Source organism: Hyaena hyaena, unplaced genomic scaffold (assembly GCF_003009895.1).
Source record: "Hyaena hyaena isolate Hyena2069 unplaced genomic scaffold, ASM300989v1 scaffold_371, whole genome shotgun sequence".
Classification (NCBI taxonomy): Eukaryota; Metazoa; Chordata; class Mammalia; order Carnivora; family Hyaenidae; genus Hyaena; species Hyaena hyaena.
Genome location: NW_024081003.1, coordinates 1275757 through 1295059, shown reverse-complemented (window position 1 = coordinate 1295059; position 19303 = coordinate 1275757). Strand labels below are relative to the sequence as shown.

General features: G+C 38.8%; 1 protein-coding gene and 1 long non-coding RNA gene across 4 annotated transcripts in view; one reads left to right on the top strand and one right to left on the bottom strand.

Annotated features, from left to right (window-relative positions):
- ANK3 (ankyrin 3) overlaps positions 1-19303 on the bottom strand; it is a 341189-nt gene that overhangs the window by 143468 nt on the left and 178418 nt on the right. For all 3 annotated transcript variants that reach the window (XM_039250506.1, XM_039250504.1, XM_039250503.1), the window contains exons 12-17: positions 18098-18196; positions 16181-16279; positions 13181-13378; positions 11502-11600; positions 11123-11221; positions 5087-5284 (exon numbers count right to left, since the gene is read on the bottom strand). In XM_039250506.1, coding sequence (XP_039106437.1) covers positions 5087-5284; positions 11123-11221; positions 11502-11600; positions 13181-13378; positions 16181-16279; positions 18098-18196 — 792 coding nt within the window. The remainder of the gene's footprint in view (positions 1-5086; positions 5285-11122; positions 11222-11501; positions 11601-13180; positions 13379-16180; positions 16280-18097; positions 18197-19303) is intronic.
- LOC120244138 overlaps positions 1-19303 on the top strand; it is a 54068-nt gene that overhangs the window by 33433 nt on the left and 1332 nt on the right. The gene's annotated exons all lie outside the window — the stretch shown is intronic.

The following is a 19303-nucleotide window of genomic DNA, read 5'->3' as shown; positions in this document are numbered from 1 at the left end:
TGAAACTAATGTGAGATTTTATGTCAACTATACTCAAAAATAAGTAAATAAATATTTACCCAAAAGACCCTGGGGATACTTTTTTGAAAAATTATGCAGGAATTTCAACAAATGACTATTGGCACTAGTTTTAGCAGAATTGAAAGAAAAATTAGTTAAAAATAAAGTATTGACATATGATGATAATATTTTCTCCACCAAATATTAATACTCAAGGCTGATAAATGTGTTCTCTATGTTGTTTCTTTTTTTTTTTTTTAATATTTTTTTATTTATTTCTAGGAGAGAGAGAGAGAGAGAGAGACAGCGTGAGCAGGGGAGGGTCAGAGAGAGAGGGAGATACAGACTCTGAAATAGGCTCCAGGCTCTGAGCTGGCAGTCAGCACAGAGCCCGACGCGGGGCTCGAACCCACGAACCGTGAGATCATGACCCAAGCGAAAGTCGGACGCTTAACCGACTAAGCCACCCAGGCGCCCCCTCTATGTTGTTTCTGAGTAGGAAAGATGGTCTAAGAAATGCAAAATCAATGCTGCACCATGAGAATTTCCAGGTTATTGAAATGGTGTATGTATTTAATGAGACGGAACCTTTGAAACTGAGGATACCAGAGAACATGCAGGCTACCTGGTTGTTCGAATGGCAAGAAAACATCACCAAGACTGTACTCTGGTTTAAAAATCCTCTGTAGTTATAAAGTGTCTTTTCATGAATAATATTTAGGAGAAAGTGACTTGGTGTTACTGTTTGCAGATTGCTTTCTGTCCCCCAGTACGAGCACAGAGGTTATATCTGAGTCCTGGAAGCCTTCCTTCTCTTCCTCCAGCATCTGTGCAACGGGAGCTTCGGCCGTTGCATCTGTCGGAGGAGAGGTGATTCGGGAGCAGCACCAGGGACGGCACAGAGGCCTCTAGATGTCAAACATGACTTATTCACGGGTTGCCGTCCCATCAAAGAGATTATAGGACTCAGTAAGACTCATTTGCTCTCGGCTTTTTAAATGTTTACGGAATTTGGGAGGAAGCCCACTCAAACTGAAAAGAGAGGAGATGTGAAAAGGAGGACTGATACACTCTGTTGAAATCCAAGAAAAATAAGCTGGGGCCAAGACTGGCATCACCCAACACTGACATAATCTTAGAACAATGTTCCATGTTCTACTTTATTTATTTATTTACCTACTTATTTATTTATTATTTTAATTCCAGTTAGTACACATACAGCATTCTATGAGTTTCAGGTACATAATATGGCGATTCAACACTTCCATACACCACCCAGTGCTCATCACAAGTTCACTCCTTAATCCCTGTTTCATGTACCCCCCACCCTCTCCATGTTTTACTTTAGAAGAAATAAATATTGCAGCCATAGTATTTTGTAGAGGTGTCATGGTCACCTATTCTAAGTTTGAGACTGTTCAAGACTTTTGAAAATACTTCACTGAGTGAGTGTTTCTCACAAAGTTTGGGAAAGGTATTCTGGCATGTGACCTACTTTCTCGTGTTCCCCTGTGTTCATGCTGCTTTGTGGGTTACCCACTCTACATGTGGCACAGAGTCACTCACAGCCTTCCTGGGCTTCTCTCTCCATCCTTGTCTCACAAATGTCCTCACTGTTACATTTATGTGCATACCTTCTATGTGCTCACCTCTATTAAGACAATTATAATCCTGCATTTAAATTGTTTCCTTGTCTGTTTTTCTCAAACCACTGTGGCCTTGGTGAGATAAATATCGTATCCTAAATCTTTTTATAACCAGTGTCTAGCATCTAGCATCTAGCACTGAAGCATTTACAAGATGATTAAATCAGAAGAAAAAAAAGCAAACATCTTTGGATAAAATATGATAAAGAGAAACTTATTTTCTGTTCATGATTTTAATTTAAAAGATTTTCTTTTTTTAAGTTTATTTACTTTTGAGAAAGAGGGAGAGCATACACAAGTGGGGGAGAGGCAGAGAGAGCAAGGGAGTCACAGGATTCAAAGCAGGCTCTAGGCTCTGAGCTGTCAGAACAGAGCCTGATGCAGGGCTTGGACCCATGAACCACGTTATCATGACCTGAAGCGAAGTCAGACACCTGTACCAAGTGAGCCACCCAGGCGGCCCCCCTCATTAAAAAGATTTAAAAAAAATAATGTGATGGTTGTAACAGCCTCATATGAGTTCAGAAGTTACCTGTTTATCTTTTATAAGATTTCAGCCATTGCTGATTTTAAAAAGTGGCATTTATTTGGAACAGGAGAACACCATTATTTCAGAATATCAACAGCCCTGTTGGGGCGCCTGGGTGGCTTAGTCGGTTAAGCGTCCGACTTTCACTTAGGTCATGATCTCGCGGTTCGTGGGTTCGGGCCCCGCGTCGGGCTCTGTGCTGACTGCCAGCTCAGAGCCTGGAGCCTCCTTCAGTCTGTGACTCCCTCTCTCTCTGACCCTCCCCTGCTCACGCTGTCTCTCTCTCTCCTAGAAATAAATAAAACATTAAAATAAATAAATAAATAAATAAATAATAAACAGAATATCAACAGCCCTGCTTATTATTTTATTAGCGGTACAAAGGAATAGAGCTACTTGTGGTCTGCAAAATCCACGTGGGAAAGCAGGAACATCAGAAGCGAAACTGTCAAATCAAATGCTAGCACTTCACTAGTAACTTGGGTTTATGGTCTCTTTTCCTTAAAGCTACTGTGAACTTCTGGTAACTAGTCAGAAAAGAAATCAGTGAAAGCAACATTTATTTAGTTCAATAAAAATTTTCACAGAAGTTAAATATTTCTTTCAATATCTATTTTTTAGCAAGGAAATAAAATGTAGTGTTAAGTGGGGAGGTAGAACAGAGGGAGGGAGGGACACTAACGTGTTTATAAAACTGGCAGTTTAGGAAAAACTGACAGAAAATCGTCAGAGTTTCCTTATTGGATAATAAAGTTCTGTTCATTTTCTGTTTTCACATCAGGGCTTATTTCATACTTCATATGGAACATGGCAAGTGGGAAAGGAAGTAAAGATTTACAAATGCCTTCATATTAGATCATTCTGAGATACTGTGAAGTTCTTGAAAGTTCCTTAAGTCCTCATGGGAAGCCAGCTGGTCTGTTTTTTAAAATTTCCCTGGAAGTATCTCTGCTCATTTGGAGTTTTCTTTTTTTCTGGAGGATGCTGGCAATGTCTAGGTTTCCTTGGTTTACTATGTCATATGATCCTCAGAATTTTCTTGCTAATATCCGGTGTACCAAAGCACACACTGAGAGATTCTGAAGTACTTTCAGTGTAAAAAACTTCTGTGATTTTAAGGTAAATACAAGCCTGGATATATATTGCAACTAGTTGACTTGAGAATTTTATTTATTTATTTGACTGAAGGATTAAAAAAAAGTCACACAGTACTTTGGAATCAAATCTCCTGAAAACATTCACCTATTAACCAATTGTTAAGGTCTATACTGCCTCTGAGAGAATTAATGAGATACAATATTCTGGGCCCTTAAAATAGATTCAAATGGATGCCAGAATGTTCTTCACTTTGAGAAGACCAGGTCTTCTACCTTGTCTTTAAGACAAGTTGAATTTTGTAGCAAATTATGGTAAGCCTGGTCTCTATCTGAACCCTTGAAATTAAAAAAAACATTCTGTTTCTAATGGCTGTTTGAAATTGCTCTGTGATTCTTATTAATACAGAGACATGCATAGCTAAAAGGAATGTTTAAAAAGAAAGATATGATACACCAAAAAATATGAGCAATTTGTTTGCTCTATAACAATCACAAAGTATTTTCAAGATATTAAAATTGACTTTAAAAAGTTTTCCCTGTTCTCTTATGTATGTTTTTTTGTCTACAGAATTTGTTAAATTACAACCTTGGGAATTCAGGTTAGTGCAGAATAACCTTTTCCCTAAATTATAAGAAGTCCAAAATTAAGACAGCTATTCTTTTCTTTCTTAAGGAGAAGGTGTTGAATGTTATCTCAGTTAATCTTTATAACATCTCTGCGAAGTAAATATTGTTGTCTTCATTTACTAGATGTCAAAATTGAGGCTCAGCAAGGTCACATAACTTGTCCCATCAAGTAATATATGAAGTAAGAGTTAGGCTTAGGATTCACATCTAAGGGGTCCAAAGCCTCCGTGATTCTAAAACACAGGCTACATATATGAGAAACAAATGAAGTTACTTTTCATTTGGCACCATAAAATGATTGCTATCTTGACACTCCACTCCAGTATCTGAGCTATGGCCCCGCCATCACCACCTGGTAGAGAAGAAGCCAGGGAGTTTGGATTGTCAAGAAGTTGGGGGCACTGTGTTATCTGAAGGGAAGGGTTAGAAACATCTGTTCTGTGCTTTGAGCAGACCTCAGACTTAAGGTATTAATAAACAGTTTAGCAAATCCAAATTCTCTGATACATGCAATGAGAGGTCGTAACTTCATTAACACGTCTCTGCCAGTTGTGGGCTGGACTTTGCTTCATAAAATTCTTCACTAATAATGGGGATGTCAAATATGAGGACAGAGGAATTTGAAAATATTGAGGAACAGAGACCTCACAAGTTCCCTGAAACTGCCAATTTACATGGAAAGACTAACAACCTTTCCAACCTATTGAATAAAATGGCTACTCTAAATTTCTATTATTAAAATGGACTCTCTGAAGGCAGCACTCTTTCTAATACCTATAGTGTAGGACTTGAAACTGGGAGAGGCAAGGAGTAGGTACCCGCACAATGTTTGTGGACTAAACAGGCTACAATTTACAACTTACTACTTGGTAGGTTCTGGCAAGGTAACAATGTGGTGCTTTGAATTAGCATTACAACAAAACTTCATATTATTAAGAAAAACTCTGTGGACTTCATTTTTATGGCTATATGTTATTCAGTTGTATGACTTGACAATTGATTAACGATTCTCTTCCTGTTTCAACATTTTTTTCTCAGTCTTTACTATAATAAACAATATTTTGGTACATCTTTGTGCAACATTACACTTTATATATTCTATTTGACCTGGATTCTTCATGCTTCTTAGTGATGTCTCTGAGAGGGAAGGGTTTGTGGTATGCTTTGTAGAGAACAAGAAAGATTACCTTATTGCTCAGGTTCACATTAGCATTTCTGCTGAGGAGCAGTGACACCATGTCCACATGTCCTTCCTGAGCTGCAAGATGGACAGAAGCAATTCCTTGCCGGGTAACTGCATTTGCATCAGCACCATATTCCAGCAGAGTTGTCGCTATGTCCATCTGGTTCTTTTTGGCAGCGATGTGCAGTGGCGTATAACCATTCTGTCAACACGAATCACTTGGTCACATGCCCAGTAACAAGATAAAAATGTGTGCAGTGCGCTTTCAAATAGTATCCTTCCCTTTCTAGTGATTATCTTTGACCATTTAAAAATTCATAATCACATAAGCAAACTGATAAATCAAGCTGTGCCATTAATATATTCCCTAATTTCTCCCGCATCCCTAAATTGGGAAAACATACAACAGACAGTTTAATGCAAGAGATTGAGACTACCACCAGTTTTATAAAAGGGATATAGAATTTTCTCTTGCAAGTAGTTAATGTTAGTAGGTGCTCAAAAATTACTTGCTTTATTTAAATTGGCAATGAGAAGAAAGTTAACTAGGAAACAATAAACAATGTGGTACCATGGACATGTTCTGAGCCATTATTTCACTTTTCATTCAATAATGGCCATTCAGAGCCATTACTCTGTCTTTAAAATATGCTTAAGGGTCATTTGTTGCTAACAAGTTGAAAAATTTAGTGTTCATGGTAGTCAAGATGCTATAATCTACCCTCACAGACCCTTTGTCTCTTTTATGAAACTCTAGTTTCTATGTTATGCTCCAGCTGAATTGGTTTCCTAAATAAGATACAGCTCATGTTTCTATTTTGCCTTCTATCAAGAATGTTTTTCCCCACCACACCCTCAGGGTCAGCATCTATCAGCTGAAGATTCAGCTCAAGGGTCACACTCTCCTGAAGTGCTTCATTTCCTCCTTCCCCATCTACACCCACCCCCAACCTATCTGACTCTAACCAAAGTCCTGGAAATATTTAGTGGCACTCTTCCCTTTGCATACCTGTTTCTTCCTACTAAAATTTGCTGAGGGCAGGTATTGTGTCATATTTGTCTTTGCATCTCTACTAGTGCCTCTCAGTGACTGGTGAAACCTCAGAATTTGAGTCAAGCTTACTAGAACTTTCAGAACATTCTGGGATCCTTGTCTTGACTGACTCCTGATGATCAGAGGTACAGGCAGCTAATTTCTCTGGCAAACTGGTAATTAGCTGACCCTCAGGATGCTTCAGAGTCTTCTACCCTGAGAAAGAAAAGTCCCCTTTACTAGGGGACCTTGTCTGGCCTTACTGTCACTTAAGAGAAATGCAAGATTATATTTTGACTTGGGCATGAATCCAATTATATAAAATACGCCAATGAAAAATGAGAATAATTCTTTTCTATAGAAAAGAAGATTTAGACAAAAAATGGAATTTGCAGATTCATATTTGGCAAAATAATCCAAATCTAGACAACTATCAGTCATAACCTTTCCAGGCCATACGGATGGGTCATAAACAACAGAGAGGACAGTCAGGGCTGCGGCACCACAGATCGGCCAGCCTATTGCAATTACCCTCATATATTAAGTCATTAGCATGTCCTGGTAGGATAATGGTTCTCACTTGAGAGACACTCTTTCTGTAATCAATTGTAGAGGATTTAAGCTGTTAAATATCAACACATGCAAGTGGAAATGCTGCTTCCAGACTCTTCTGAAACCAGTCTCTGCCAAATGGGATGGGCCAGGGTAGAAGATTTTATATCCCTTATTTTTAGTTTTGACCTTTTGCCATCTGGAAACCCTGGTTGACCTGGGAAATATTTGTCCCCTCTGTACAGACACACCCTAAAGAGATCGCCTTCAGAGCCAAAAGTAGAGCTTTGGACTGAGCCCAACTTTACAGCGAATGACAGGAGGGGGTGGTCTGTTTCACTACCACCCCCAACTCTGCATAAAAAACAAAATTCACAAAAACAGTGCTAAAATAGGTCATCTGATTAGTCAATATGTCGAGCACTGGCTAATAAGAGTGGTAACAGCAAGATAGCCAGAGTTTAGCTTCCTGTCATGCATCTTATTTCTTTTTGCTTTCGCTACAGATATAACCTTTATGTTAGTTACTTCTCAACAACTGAAAGCAGGTCAGTGTCTTCTGAGAGGTGACAATCCTCTTGATTATTTCTAATTCCACCCAAAAATCCTAGGTCCTAAAGAACACTAAAAAGGAGAAACTCTGGCATCTCTGTAATGCATGCCGACTTTAGACAAGTTAGTCATTATTACTGAGGGTTTATTCTGAGCTCCTTACCTGAGCTACAAAGGGAAGTATAAAGCAAGGGAAAAACAATTCATGGTATTTATTTTAGAATGTAAAGTTCATCTCAGAAAGACTTAAAAATATTTCAAATAATAAACAATAAAGTTCATCTTGAGACCTATAAGAAGTTTTCTAATGTTTCTAAACATTTCTTAATTTCTGGAAAGTAAAATGATTCTTACCTGTCACACTAAAGGGAAAGATGTATTTACCAGAAGAGAAATAAAATAGTGAGAGATTCAACTATAGAATAATCTTAAAGATTTTTTCCTCTTGATGTAGAGAACAAAATGGTTGCAATGTGTGCTTTTGTGATTCAAGATGAAAACAAAAGGAAATGTAATCTTAAATTGCCAAAAGTAATATATTTATATCATACTTTATATTTTTTCCAAGCATCTCTACTGTTCCATATCAGTAGATATTGCATATTTTATACAAGAGAAATCTGACAATAAGTTAAGGCTCACTATTCTTTTTCCATGATGAATGCCCAGGTTATACCTTAATTCATGTCAATCCCCCTGCTAGCATAGAGTCCTGCCTTAGGAAATAGATCTGGTGAAAATGGATGACAGAAGCCCATCTACGTTTTTGGCACCTTTCCTCCTCCCCCATTACAAAAGCACATCAAGTTTCTAGGACATGTATGAGTATGAAAATTTGGCAATCCTACAAAAAAGAAGAAAAGGCAAAAAAGCATTACCTACCCTAAGAACCCAACATGTGACTGAGAAAGAGTTCATATTGAAGTCATTGCTGTTATAGCCATATGTTCAAATCATGCCTTTTTGAGCCTTCGTGCCTCATTTTTCACCACTCAGAATTTGGAAATGCTAAACCTTCCCTGGAGGAAAAGAAGGTATTTGCCTACCCTTTATCCATTCTTCCTCCTTCTTTAATAAAAGAGCCTTGGCATAGTGTCTAGTTGAAAACCTACACCTACTAGCTTCCCTTGCAGAAAGCAGTGGCCAATGACATGTAAGGAGAACTGGCTGGGTGGAGCTTCTGGGAAGGCCCTTATTGTCTGACTTTCTTTCCTGCCTGTTGCTTGAAAAGAGGGCCTGGCATCCTGAGCATAAACAATATCTGAAAGGAAAGGAAGAAAAAAAAAATCACAGGGAACTTTTCTTAATGCTCTGGAAACACTGGACCAACATCAACAACTGCCCACCTCCAGACTGTTTATAAATGAGAAAAATAGAACCTCAGCAGTTTAAACAACTGTAGCTAGGTCTCTTGTCTAGCAAATGAAGCCAATCCTTAACTGAAGGAACAGGCTTTGCTTAGGATCAAAGTCTAGAAAAAGTTCCTGACCAGGATCAGTGCCTTGGACAGTGGGGATGATCAGCCATGTGACAGAGATGGTATTGCTGAGGCTCTTAAGAGGCAACTGTGCAGTGGCGGCAAGAAGTAACATCGCTTTAGCAAAGCCAGTATGGGATTGGCTATAAAAGCTACTCCGAAGGCTAAGTGCTATTAGAACTCTTTTCAACGCTTTGTTGTGAAGGACGTTTTGCAGGCATGGAAACATAAAGTCTTGTTTGACAAATATGAAGCTGGAAATCAACTGCAAATATACCAACTACTGACCTATTTAAGGGTTTTCCGTGGATTGAAAGAAGGAATGGATGGACAGAAGGGAGGCTTGCACTCATTTTGCTTCACTTACTACTTTATAACTCTTGTCAATTCTAAACTGCTTGGCACTAGTTGTGTCAAAATTCTTACTCTCATATGAGGAATGAATAATTTGCCTATTAATTATCTTACTCTTATGTGAGGAACAAATAATTTGTTTATTAATTATTTGCCTACCAAGAACCCGGGGTTATTATAATATAATAAAAGTGGCCCAGGTCCAGAAGGATATTAAAATATACTGAAACGTAATAGACAATCATTAAATTTCACTGTATTTTTTTTCATTTTTTAAATTGTGTTGAAATATTCATTACATGAAACTGAACCATTTTTAAGTGTATAGTCAATGGAGTTAACTACATTTCATATTGTTCTGCAACCATTAACCACCATCCATCTTCAGACTGAAACCCCATTCATTAAATATCAACTCCCCAGTCCTTCCTCCCTTTAGCCCCTGGCTATGAGCATTCTACTTTCTGTCTCTCTATGACTTAGCTCATACAATATTCATCCTTTTGTGTGATTGGTTTATTTCACTTAGCGTGTTGTCTTTGGGGCTCATTCATGTTGTAGCATGTGCCAGAATTTCCTTCCTAGTCAAGGGTGAATAATACTCCATTGTATGTATACACTACATACATTATCTGTTCATTCTTCAATGGAAACTGAGTTGCTTTCACCTTTTGGCTACTGTGAATAATTCTATGATTCATTTTTTTTTAAGATAAAGCTTTATCAAACATCAAGGCATGGTTTTATGAGAGAATGAATGTTTGTCAGGATCAGAAACTATGGAGGGAAAGCCACATTTAGATGAAAAGCAAAGTTAGAGGTTTGGTTCTGAATTGTAGATTTCACTGGGTAACATTCTGGAGAAGCTGAGGCAGGAGATACTTAAGACATACAGGAAAAGAGGAGGAGAAATGTGTGTCAAAGGTGACCTAGTCTTCAAAAGGAAAAGGAACCTGAAAACGTTCTCTCTTAAAGTCCACAAAGCAATCTAGAACAGCCCATTCATTGACCTGTGTATACAGCAGATTCAATGTAAACACTAAGTTTAAAGGAGAGCACTGTAGCTACCCCTCCATGGCAGAATAAAAAAGACAAAGATATAAAAAGCTTAAAAATGCTGAAAAGTTCCTTCAACCCATAGTATTTAGTAAAACAACTCAATATCATTAGGTTGTGGTTTGTATCCTTCCAGTTTTCTCAGATCATAGCCACCTGCTCCACAACAGAGAGCTTACTGAACTGACAGCACTTATGAACCTATCTTCAAATAAACTCTTCTTTATGATTTGCCTCTTAAATCAGAATATTGGGGAATCAGGATATATACACTCTGTGTATCTTTTTTCTGAAAAATGTAGGTTGTTTACTGGTCAAAAACACCCTAGTAATAGGAATAAAGATTCCTCTTAAGAATCATAAAAACACATAAACAAAGCCTCCCAACCTATTTTATTAAACAGAAATAAACAACTCGAAGGCAATGTTCTGTGGCCTGGAAAATATCACACATATTTTATAACCTTGACAAATCAGACTTTCTTACTCCCTCAGGCTGTGCTGATTTTTTTTTTTTTAACATTTATTTATCTTTGAGAGACAGAGAGAGACAGATCATGAGCAGGGGAGGGGCAGAGAGTGAGGGAGACACAGAATCGGAAGCAGGCTCCAGGCTCTGAGCTGTCAGCACAGAGCCCGATGCAGGGCTTGAACCCATGAACTATGAGATCATGACCTGAGCTGAAGTCGGAGGCTCAACCAACTGAGCCACCCAGATGCCCCTGTGCTGATGTTTTTAATCTGGCTGAAGGGTACTTCAACTTTATTTCCTCCACAGGCTCCAGGATGTCCCAGATTTTTAAGGGAAATCAATTAGCAAGTGAATATTTATTGAGCATCTACCACATCAGGTGACCAAAGAGCTAAAGGCACAGATTTCCCAAGGAGCTTATATTTTTGTGTCTTTTACATGGTGTCTAAGATGCAGGGCACTACATGTGCAGCAGAGTGGATGCACATACAGAGACCGATGGACGCTGCCCATCGTCCTCTTTGGGCTGTCCGATCACAGGTACCTTTGCAGCCGCGTGAGGTGAGGCTCCTTGGTCCAAAAGCAGGAGGGCCACTTTCTGATTATCATAATGTGCAGCTACGTGCAGTGGAGTGAGCCCGCTCTGAAAACACGTGCAGAAACAACAACCAGTGTCAAAAGTGTCTTAACATCAGAGGCCTAGATTTAGGAGATGGGATTAGTATGGGTTCAACACAGAGTGTCAGTTACATTCCTCTTTCCACAATGCTTGGACCCCAGAGTTCACCTCCTATTTCCAAAGTGATCTTCATCCTATGCACCTTAACTCGGACTAGTCATAATTTAGGTGACTTGTGGTGAAGTAGCAAGTGCTTGTTTTGTTACCATGGAAGGGGCCTGCTACAAGGTAGTCAGCCTCATACCTTCCCTGCAGCATCTGGAGATGCACTTTTCTGTAGCAGGAGATTGGCTACTTCTAGCTTCCCATATTTTGCGGCCACATGGAGAGGAGTAAATCCTTTCTGAAAAGAGAAAACATAAAAATAATGAGCAAGAGGAATGATACAAAGCTATTGCTTTCCTGGAACGGATGAATTATTCTCGTGGTGAAGCACAGTAAGCCTGTATTTAAGGACCAAGACTGGAAGACAACAGCTAGAATCCCCTTATCAACAAGGATGAGGAGTATTTCATCTTTCTCTCTGTGTTGACTGAGTCACAACGTGCCACTAATTCTGGGACTAATCAGGCATCTGACCAGGATGAAGGTGGGGAGTTAGATCTGGGGCTCTAGTTATTCTAGAGCTATTTTGGGATTTCACATTTTGGGAATAATATGATCCTGGGTGTCAGGCCCAATTTGGGTTTGGAAGGCTTGGGAAAATCCAGGACAAGTCTGGACCTCCCATATTCCCCCATCACTAGACTGGAGCCTTTCTCTTCCTTTTCTCCTACTTCTGCATGTATACACATATCTTTAATATGCTCCAGGACTCAGGGGTAGGAGGCAGAGATTCGTGCCTCTCAGCCACAACAGATGAACTGAATAATAACACATGGTTCTAGCCCAGTAAGTATGCAAGAGTTGGGTACTGAGAGTTGAGTAGTTGCACTCCCTTGCTACCTGCTCCTACAAGGATTTGGGTATCTAGCAGTCAGTCAGCATGCACAGTTACCAAGGTTCCCAAGTATGAGTCAGCAACTAGAGGGTCATCAACACATTTGACCTCATGAGACTAAAGCCAACTAAGCCAATGGACAGCTGGCATGGTGGAAGGGCTAGGACACTCAAAAACTTATTACTCATCACTCTGTTTCATATATTAAATGAAATCCAGGAACTTTACTAAAAAAAACCCTTCTGTTTTGTATTTTAAATGAAATCCAGCTCTCCTAAGAGCCTGAAGAGTCACAGGGGGTGAAAGTTGGGTAGTCATTATTTATTCAGATGGTTTTCCAAGTATTTCTAATTATTGTAATTATCTTGTGCATTGATCACACTTCTCTGCATCCAAATAAGGGAGTGAAGCACCAATTTCTAATTTTCTAAGACATGCCATAGGCCAATTCATGTTTCTATCACACTTGTTAGGTTTACATAGTATCACCAAAAAATGAGCTCTCAGTTTTGCAGTCTGTACCCACAAAGCAACTGAATGGTAGGTTATTGCTATAAGGCATCAGATTTGAGATTTAAAAAATCAAACCATTCATCATATAAGCCAACAGCAACAAAAGAACACCAGACAAAAGTAATCCAAAAAAAATTCACCTACTGATTTGAAAGTGGTTTGTATCCTTGGCCTCAGCAGGAGAGATCTATGGCTGTGTTTTTAAACCACCATTTAAATCTATCAAATAATGTGCAAAAACATTTTAATCTAGTTATTAACTGATGGTTCTTTGGACTGAGAAACATAAGACAAACACACATACCCCAAACTACCCTGCCTCACTCCATGGCTTTGTTGACCATGTTAAGGACTGTCCTGGGATCCCAAGGATAGATATTCTTGTACCTTTTTTGCACTTATTACCATGCTGGGAATTGTGAGGATGGATGTGGGGGAACACAACAGGATTCCAAGACTCAGTTTCATACCTTTGTTGTTATAGATAAAGATGCGCCATGATCCAAAAGGAATGCAGCTACGTCTTCATGCCCCTCACGGGCCGATAGGTGGAGTGGGGTGTACCCGGAAGTCGTGGCTGCATTTGGAGATGCTCCTTGCTGCAACAGCTGTTGTACTATATCTGCCTTCCCCAATCGGGCAGAAATGTGAAGTGGGGTTTGGTCATCCTAAATGACAAAGTTGAAATACAAGGCTGATTAGCTGAGAAAACAATGGTGACATTGTGAAACATTCAGCAACTTTGCTTGGTATCAGCATTCGATTCTTTGATTCGATGCTAAAAGAATCCCATTTATCTTTTTCTTCAACATTTATAAAGATGGAGATGATGGACCTAAGCACCTTAAATACCCTTCAAGTAACCTATTAGTATGAAAAGTGTGAAAGGCAGTTCTATCTATAAATTATCCCCCACACCTGCCATATTTTATTAAAATTTTATCCCTAAAGGATTCCCTTTTTTTGGGAGGTAAGGGAATTTATCCTACTAAAATTGGGAAAGGTATTATACCTCCACCAGTTATTGTGCCCTCATCTGGAATGAATTATTTTATTGGTGCCACCTTGTCATAATCCAAAGATGGAGGCCAGCATATAGGGTTGTGCAGGTATAATTGCACAAAGGCTCCCAGCCACGAGGGCTGAAAGCCAGGCTACTCTCTGCTTGTCAAGGTGCATACCCGGCATGGGCTGTATCTGCCTAGAGTAGAAATGCATCTTATTACAATTCACTCCCAGAGACATGAGGCACTATATCTTATACCTTTAGGAGCTTATCCCCAAGTGAGAGAGGCATCTTTTCCTTGTTTGCCCAAAGATGCCCTGTGGTGGTCATCTAAAGAGAAATCCTCTATTTGAGTGTGAAAAAGTTCAGGTAAGTACTTTAACTAGGGAAGGTAGAGAGAAGATGCTGGAGTACAGGAGACTGCTTTGAAAAGCTAAGTAGGATGAAGGTCAAGACCAAAGCAACAGGGTCTGTTGAAGAAGTATAAGAGGAATTGGTGGAGCAATAGGAAGAGGAATACTTAGAACAGAAAAAGATAATTGTCACAGAAAAGAAACTAGAAAAAGAAATGTGCCACAGAGATGTTCATTAACTCACTCAAACACTACACAGCTAGTAAATGACAGACCAAGGTTCAAACCCAGGCAGTCTGGGTGAGGAAGTAAGGTTCTTTAATCGTGATATATACTGCCTCCTTAATGAAATAATAACTATAAATTCTATGCTCAATTTCAGCTTGTGAGTGAAATCACTCCCTAGATACAATGCTTGATAGGTTGCTAACACTCAGAAAATGTGAGGTTTCTTGTAATCCATTGTAGAGTCCAGTTTTCTTATTTATTCTGCTTTACGGATTAGGCAGATTGAACCACTATCTCTACATCAGGAGTGGGAAAACTACAATCCAGGGGCCAAATCCAGTTGCCACCTGTGTTTGTAAATAAAATTTAATTGGAACATGGACATGCCTATATGCTTAGGTAGAACTGCCTATCTCTGCTTTTGTTCCAGAATGTCAGAGCTGAGCAGCGGTGATAGAGGTGGTGCATCTGGCAAAGCCTAAAATATATACTAACAAGCTCTTTACAGAAAAAGTTTGCTAACCTCTGTCTCCAGATCCTCTGTAAAGTCCACCAACTGGAACCAAGTACACTGGACACCCAAAGCTTGTGTCTGCTGCTCAGAATGTTACAATCTTTATGCTCATCTGAAGATTTTATGCTTACAATGATCTAGTTGTGTTTGTTCCCACACTAGTATGTTTGTACTAGTTACATTGCTACTTTGTGCAATATTTGCACTAATTACTTTAATTATACAATCGCACAATATGTTAGCAGGTAAAATATGAATATGAAAGGGAAGGCTTAATTTCCCCCTAAGAAGACTACGTTAAAAGCTTTGGAGAGCTTTGACAGATGTTGATAAAAAACAGTTGTGGTCAAATTAGATATGGGTGAGACAACTACATATGTTGGGGGGATATTATAAAAGTCTAGAGATATTTTGTATATAAAAGGCTTCACATATGTCTCAGTTTTCTCACTACTTAATCTGAAACTAGAAACTGTAGACCATTTATATACAAAAAGTTAAATTAAATGGTTAAGGCATTTACATATTTATTTACAATCCCTGACCTGAAATGCCATTTTGATAGCCAGACCAACTACCCATCTCAATAGTGAAAGAAAAGTAGATTTCATTTTGAAAAATTTTTAATGTTTTTATTTATTTTTGAGAGAGACAGAGCATGAGCAGGGGAGGGGCAGAGAGAGAGGGAGACACAGAATCTGAAGCAGGCGTCAGTCTCTGAGCTGTCAGCATAGAGCCTGATGTGGTGCTTAAACTCACAGACCACAAGATCATGACCTGGGCCGAAGTCAGACACTTAACCGACTGAGCCATCTAGGTGCCCTGAAAAGTGGGTTTCTTCTGGAAGCTAAATATCAGGGAAAATGAAGCATTCAAACTCAATCCAGACATTCTTCTATGTAAAGGCAAATCCCTAAAGCTACTCTAATTCAAGTCTTAGGGTTTATGACTTCTCAAGTTGTGAAGAAAAGGTAAAACCTTCCTTTTTCCTTTTATGGGCATGGCAGGTGACATATAAGTCAACCAAAAGAATTCAATCACGCTTCCAAATTATGCTTGTTTTAGAAGCTATGAGCCCTTCTCTATGGAGTACGAAGAACTGTGGACCAAGTCTATGTTTGATTCCAAACCTGTTAGAGGCCAGCAATGTGCCAAGGACACAATGTTCTTGTTCTATTTAATTATAATAATTGAACGGACAAATGTGTATTATTTATTATTATTTTTTTACAGTATCACCTGGATAGAGACTTTTGTCATGACTTTATAAGAGTATCCCTGGAAGAGAGCAAACATTTGTTTAAAAGTTTTACTAAAAGCAAGGGTAATTTTTTCCTCAAGAGCAAAGGCTTTCTTGTGTTGCACATACCTTGGCTTTAGCTTCTACCTGAGCGCCATCTTGCACCAGATACCTCACGACTTCAGCTTGGCCAGATCGAGCTGCCATGTGCAGTGCTGTTTCTCCTCTCTAGGGAACATGAGCCATAGGTAATTAATGGAAGCTCTGAAGAAGGGTGGTATGTTTTATTTGCATAATGCTTATGCTGTAGGGTGGTTTCTTTCTTTTAAGTAAAAAAATAGTCCCAAGCACTTCCTTATTGAAAATGAAGAAAGATCAGAAATGAAATACATGAGTTTCATAGCAACTGGATTCCTGATGGAAGGATTGGCGTAGCGCTGGGAAGCTAGTCTCCAGTGGTATCAGAAGTGCTGCTTAGTGTGGCCTCCTCACTGCGTGAAAGGTAAATATTCTCAGGAGCCAAGCAGGAAGGGAAATGAGTGAGCTGGGCAGGAGAGGGACACTCAACAAGAAAGGCCCACATCTTGCTCAGTGGAGGCCGCTGCTCCTTGGCATTTGCAGACTGCTTTGGTAGTTATCAGATGCCAGGCATATCATGCCACACCTTCCTATTTTTCAAAAGCTGGCAGTTTGGCTATTTGTGTATAATTCTTAAACCTTGACCCAAAATCAGAATTGCAAATAGAACAAAACAAAAACCCTATGTTGCCAGGGCAACATAGACACACCTGAGGGCCAGACTTGGCTGGTGGCTGTTGGTTTACATTCTGTGCTTTAGCTCAGCCAACCAGTATCCTGGTCTTTCGACATTATCCCACAGGGCCATTTTCTTGGCCATTGGACTCCTCCACCCTGACCACTTCCCCCATTGTCCCTAAAGAGAGTTTAATTCAGATTATCCATTTGTTTCATTAAAAAATGAAAATAATATAGAAAACATGGAAAGACAGAAATGAAAGGTCATAAAGAGCAAATATATTCTCCCACATAAGTGATACCCACCTAAAAATTCCTTTTATAAATTGATCCTTGCTTTATAGGGCATCCACATCCATGGAAGGATATACAAGGACAGAGTTCACATGGAACTTGTTATTATGTTTACTGGAAAGGCATTGGGCATATCGTTTACTAGATCATCCAAGGCTCTCTTTATGAAAGGAAACATTCTCTCTCTCTGGCATTAGTAACAGGAAAGATGATATTTCTGCTGAGAAGCCAGTCTGTTCCTATATTGTGGATGTGCTCATTTGGGCTGTTAGAAGACATAGAGCCTTCCTGGAGGCTCACCCTCAGGGTGAGTGTGCAGGACCTTATTATGTGCCCTTTCTGTGCCATAATGTGGTTTATTTGATTTTTACTGCTTTGGTGCTCATGAGTTCAACTAGTGTTATTATGCTTGTGGTCTGGTATGCTAATATTATTATGAAGACAAACTTAAAATCCTGTAAGACAATTTCAAATGCCACATGTAGATCTAGAGTGATAAGTCACTTCTAGACTGATATTTACTCTGAAATGAGTGATGATTAGTGTGGGAAAACAATACCATCCAAAAACCTATCAACATGGGTTTGTTATAACATGGTCAAGCACACTAAAGAGAAACATTACTTTGGATTTATTTGAAATTACAATAATGATAATTTGAAGTGCCTCCTCAACATGAAACACTTATTAAATGCTTCTATTGTAAAGTCTTCCCCTACACAAAGCTATTTGTTAAAGCATAATTCCCAGTAGTAACATATCTGGAAGGTTAATACACACAACCCATAGGTCCTAACAATTCATGACCAGCTGGCAATTGAATGGATCTTGCCTTCGAAGTAAAGGAAACCTCAGGTATTCTCAAGTTTTGTCCTTCTAAGTAGTCACACTAAATAGGAATGAATTTAATTATATAAAAAATAAGTAAATAAGAGCAATCCTTACCAGTTTCTTAAATACTCATAATTGGATCTTCTTTGTTAAAAGGATACTTACCACATTGGTGGTGTTTGGTGAGGCTCCATGATGCATTAGTTGTGATACGATATTTACATGCCCCATGAAGGCAGCAACGTGGATTGGGGTAAGGCCCGACTAGGAAGAAAAGAGGGAAATGTTTGTTCATGAACTCATCATAAAAAGGTTTTGTCTGCCTGCCTTCCTGTCTGCCCTCCATGTACCCACCCACACCAATCTTAACATAAGCACTCGAATGATCACGTCAGAAGACCTTAGGACATTTCCCACTATGTCACAGATTTTATAAGATAAATGTACCAATACATAATCATCATTTCCTTAAAGCAGGTTCAGTGATTATGAAGGACCTATGTCATGTCCATTAAAGAAAGATTTCAAACATTTTATAAAGAGCTATGAAAAAAAATTAGAGAAAAAGACTTGAAGATTTTCCCCCTTTGCTACCAAACCTTCCTTATCCATATAACTATGTGTGTGTGTGGAGGGGGTGCATGTATGATTGCATATATACTACTAAAAAGTTGACTTTTATTTCAGGTCCTATTTTGGCCTTTAAAAATGATTCTGATGCACTTAGAATCAACTGATTCTATTATACACAAAGAGCATGGTGCTTAACACAAGGTCAACCCTCTAATAAATGAGAAGATCACATTAATAGCTTTAATAATTTAATTTTTAACTTTATGAATATTATAAATTAAGGTGATATAATTAAAGCAAATAATACAATGATCACTAGACAAGACTTTAAATTTTGTTTGTCTCAAATCCTACACACAAACACACACCTTTATGCTTCCTATATAAAACGATGCCATTTAAACTTTTTAGAATTAATTCCATGTACAACGTGAACATCATAACTTGGCAAAAATATTTAGTATGGCTAGAAATAGCTAATGTATTTGAAAAAGAGAATGAGAAAGAGATCCAATCTCAGCAAGAATTTGAGAAATGTAAAAAAATATGTGAAAGGAATTCTGTCTAATAAAAGTGAGGTAAAAGGCAGAAGAGAAAGAATTCTGGTTGGCCAGCTTTCAAACAGTGGGGACTGAGGAAAATGGGGAGAACTGTGTTAAAAACTTGGCACCTTTTTCCATCAGTAGGGGGAGTCCTTAGAGCATGTACGAGGCATGTTCTCATCTTGGTCTCTTGCCTTTTATTTACTTTTTTTTTTTTCTTTTCCTAGTTTATTGTCAAGTTGGTTTCCATTGTCTC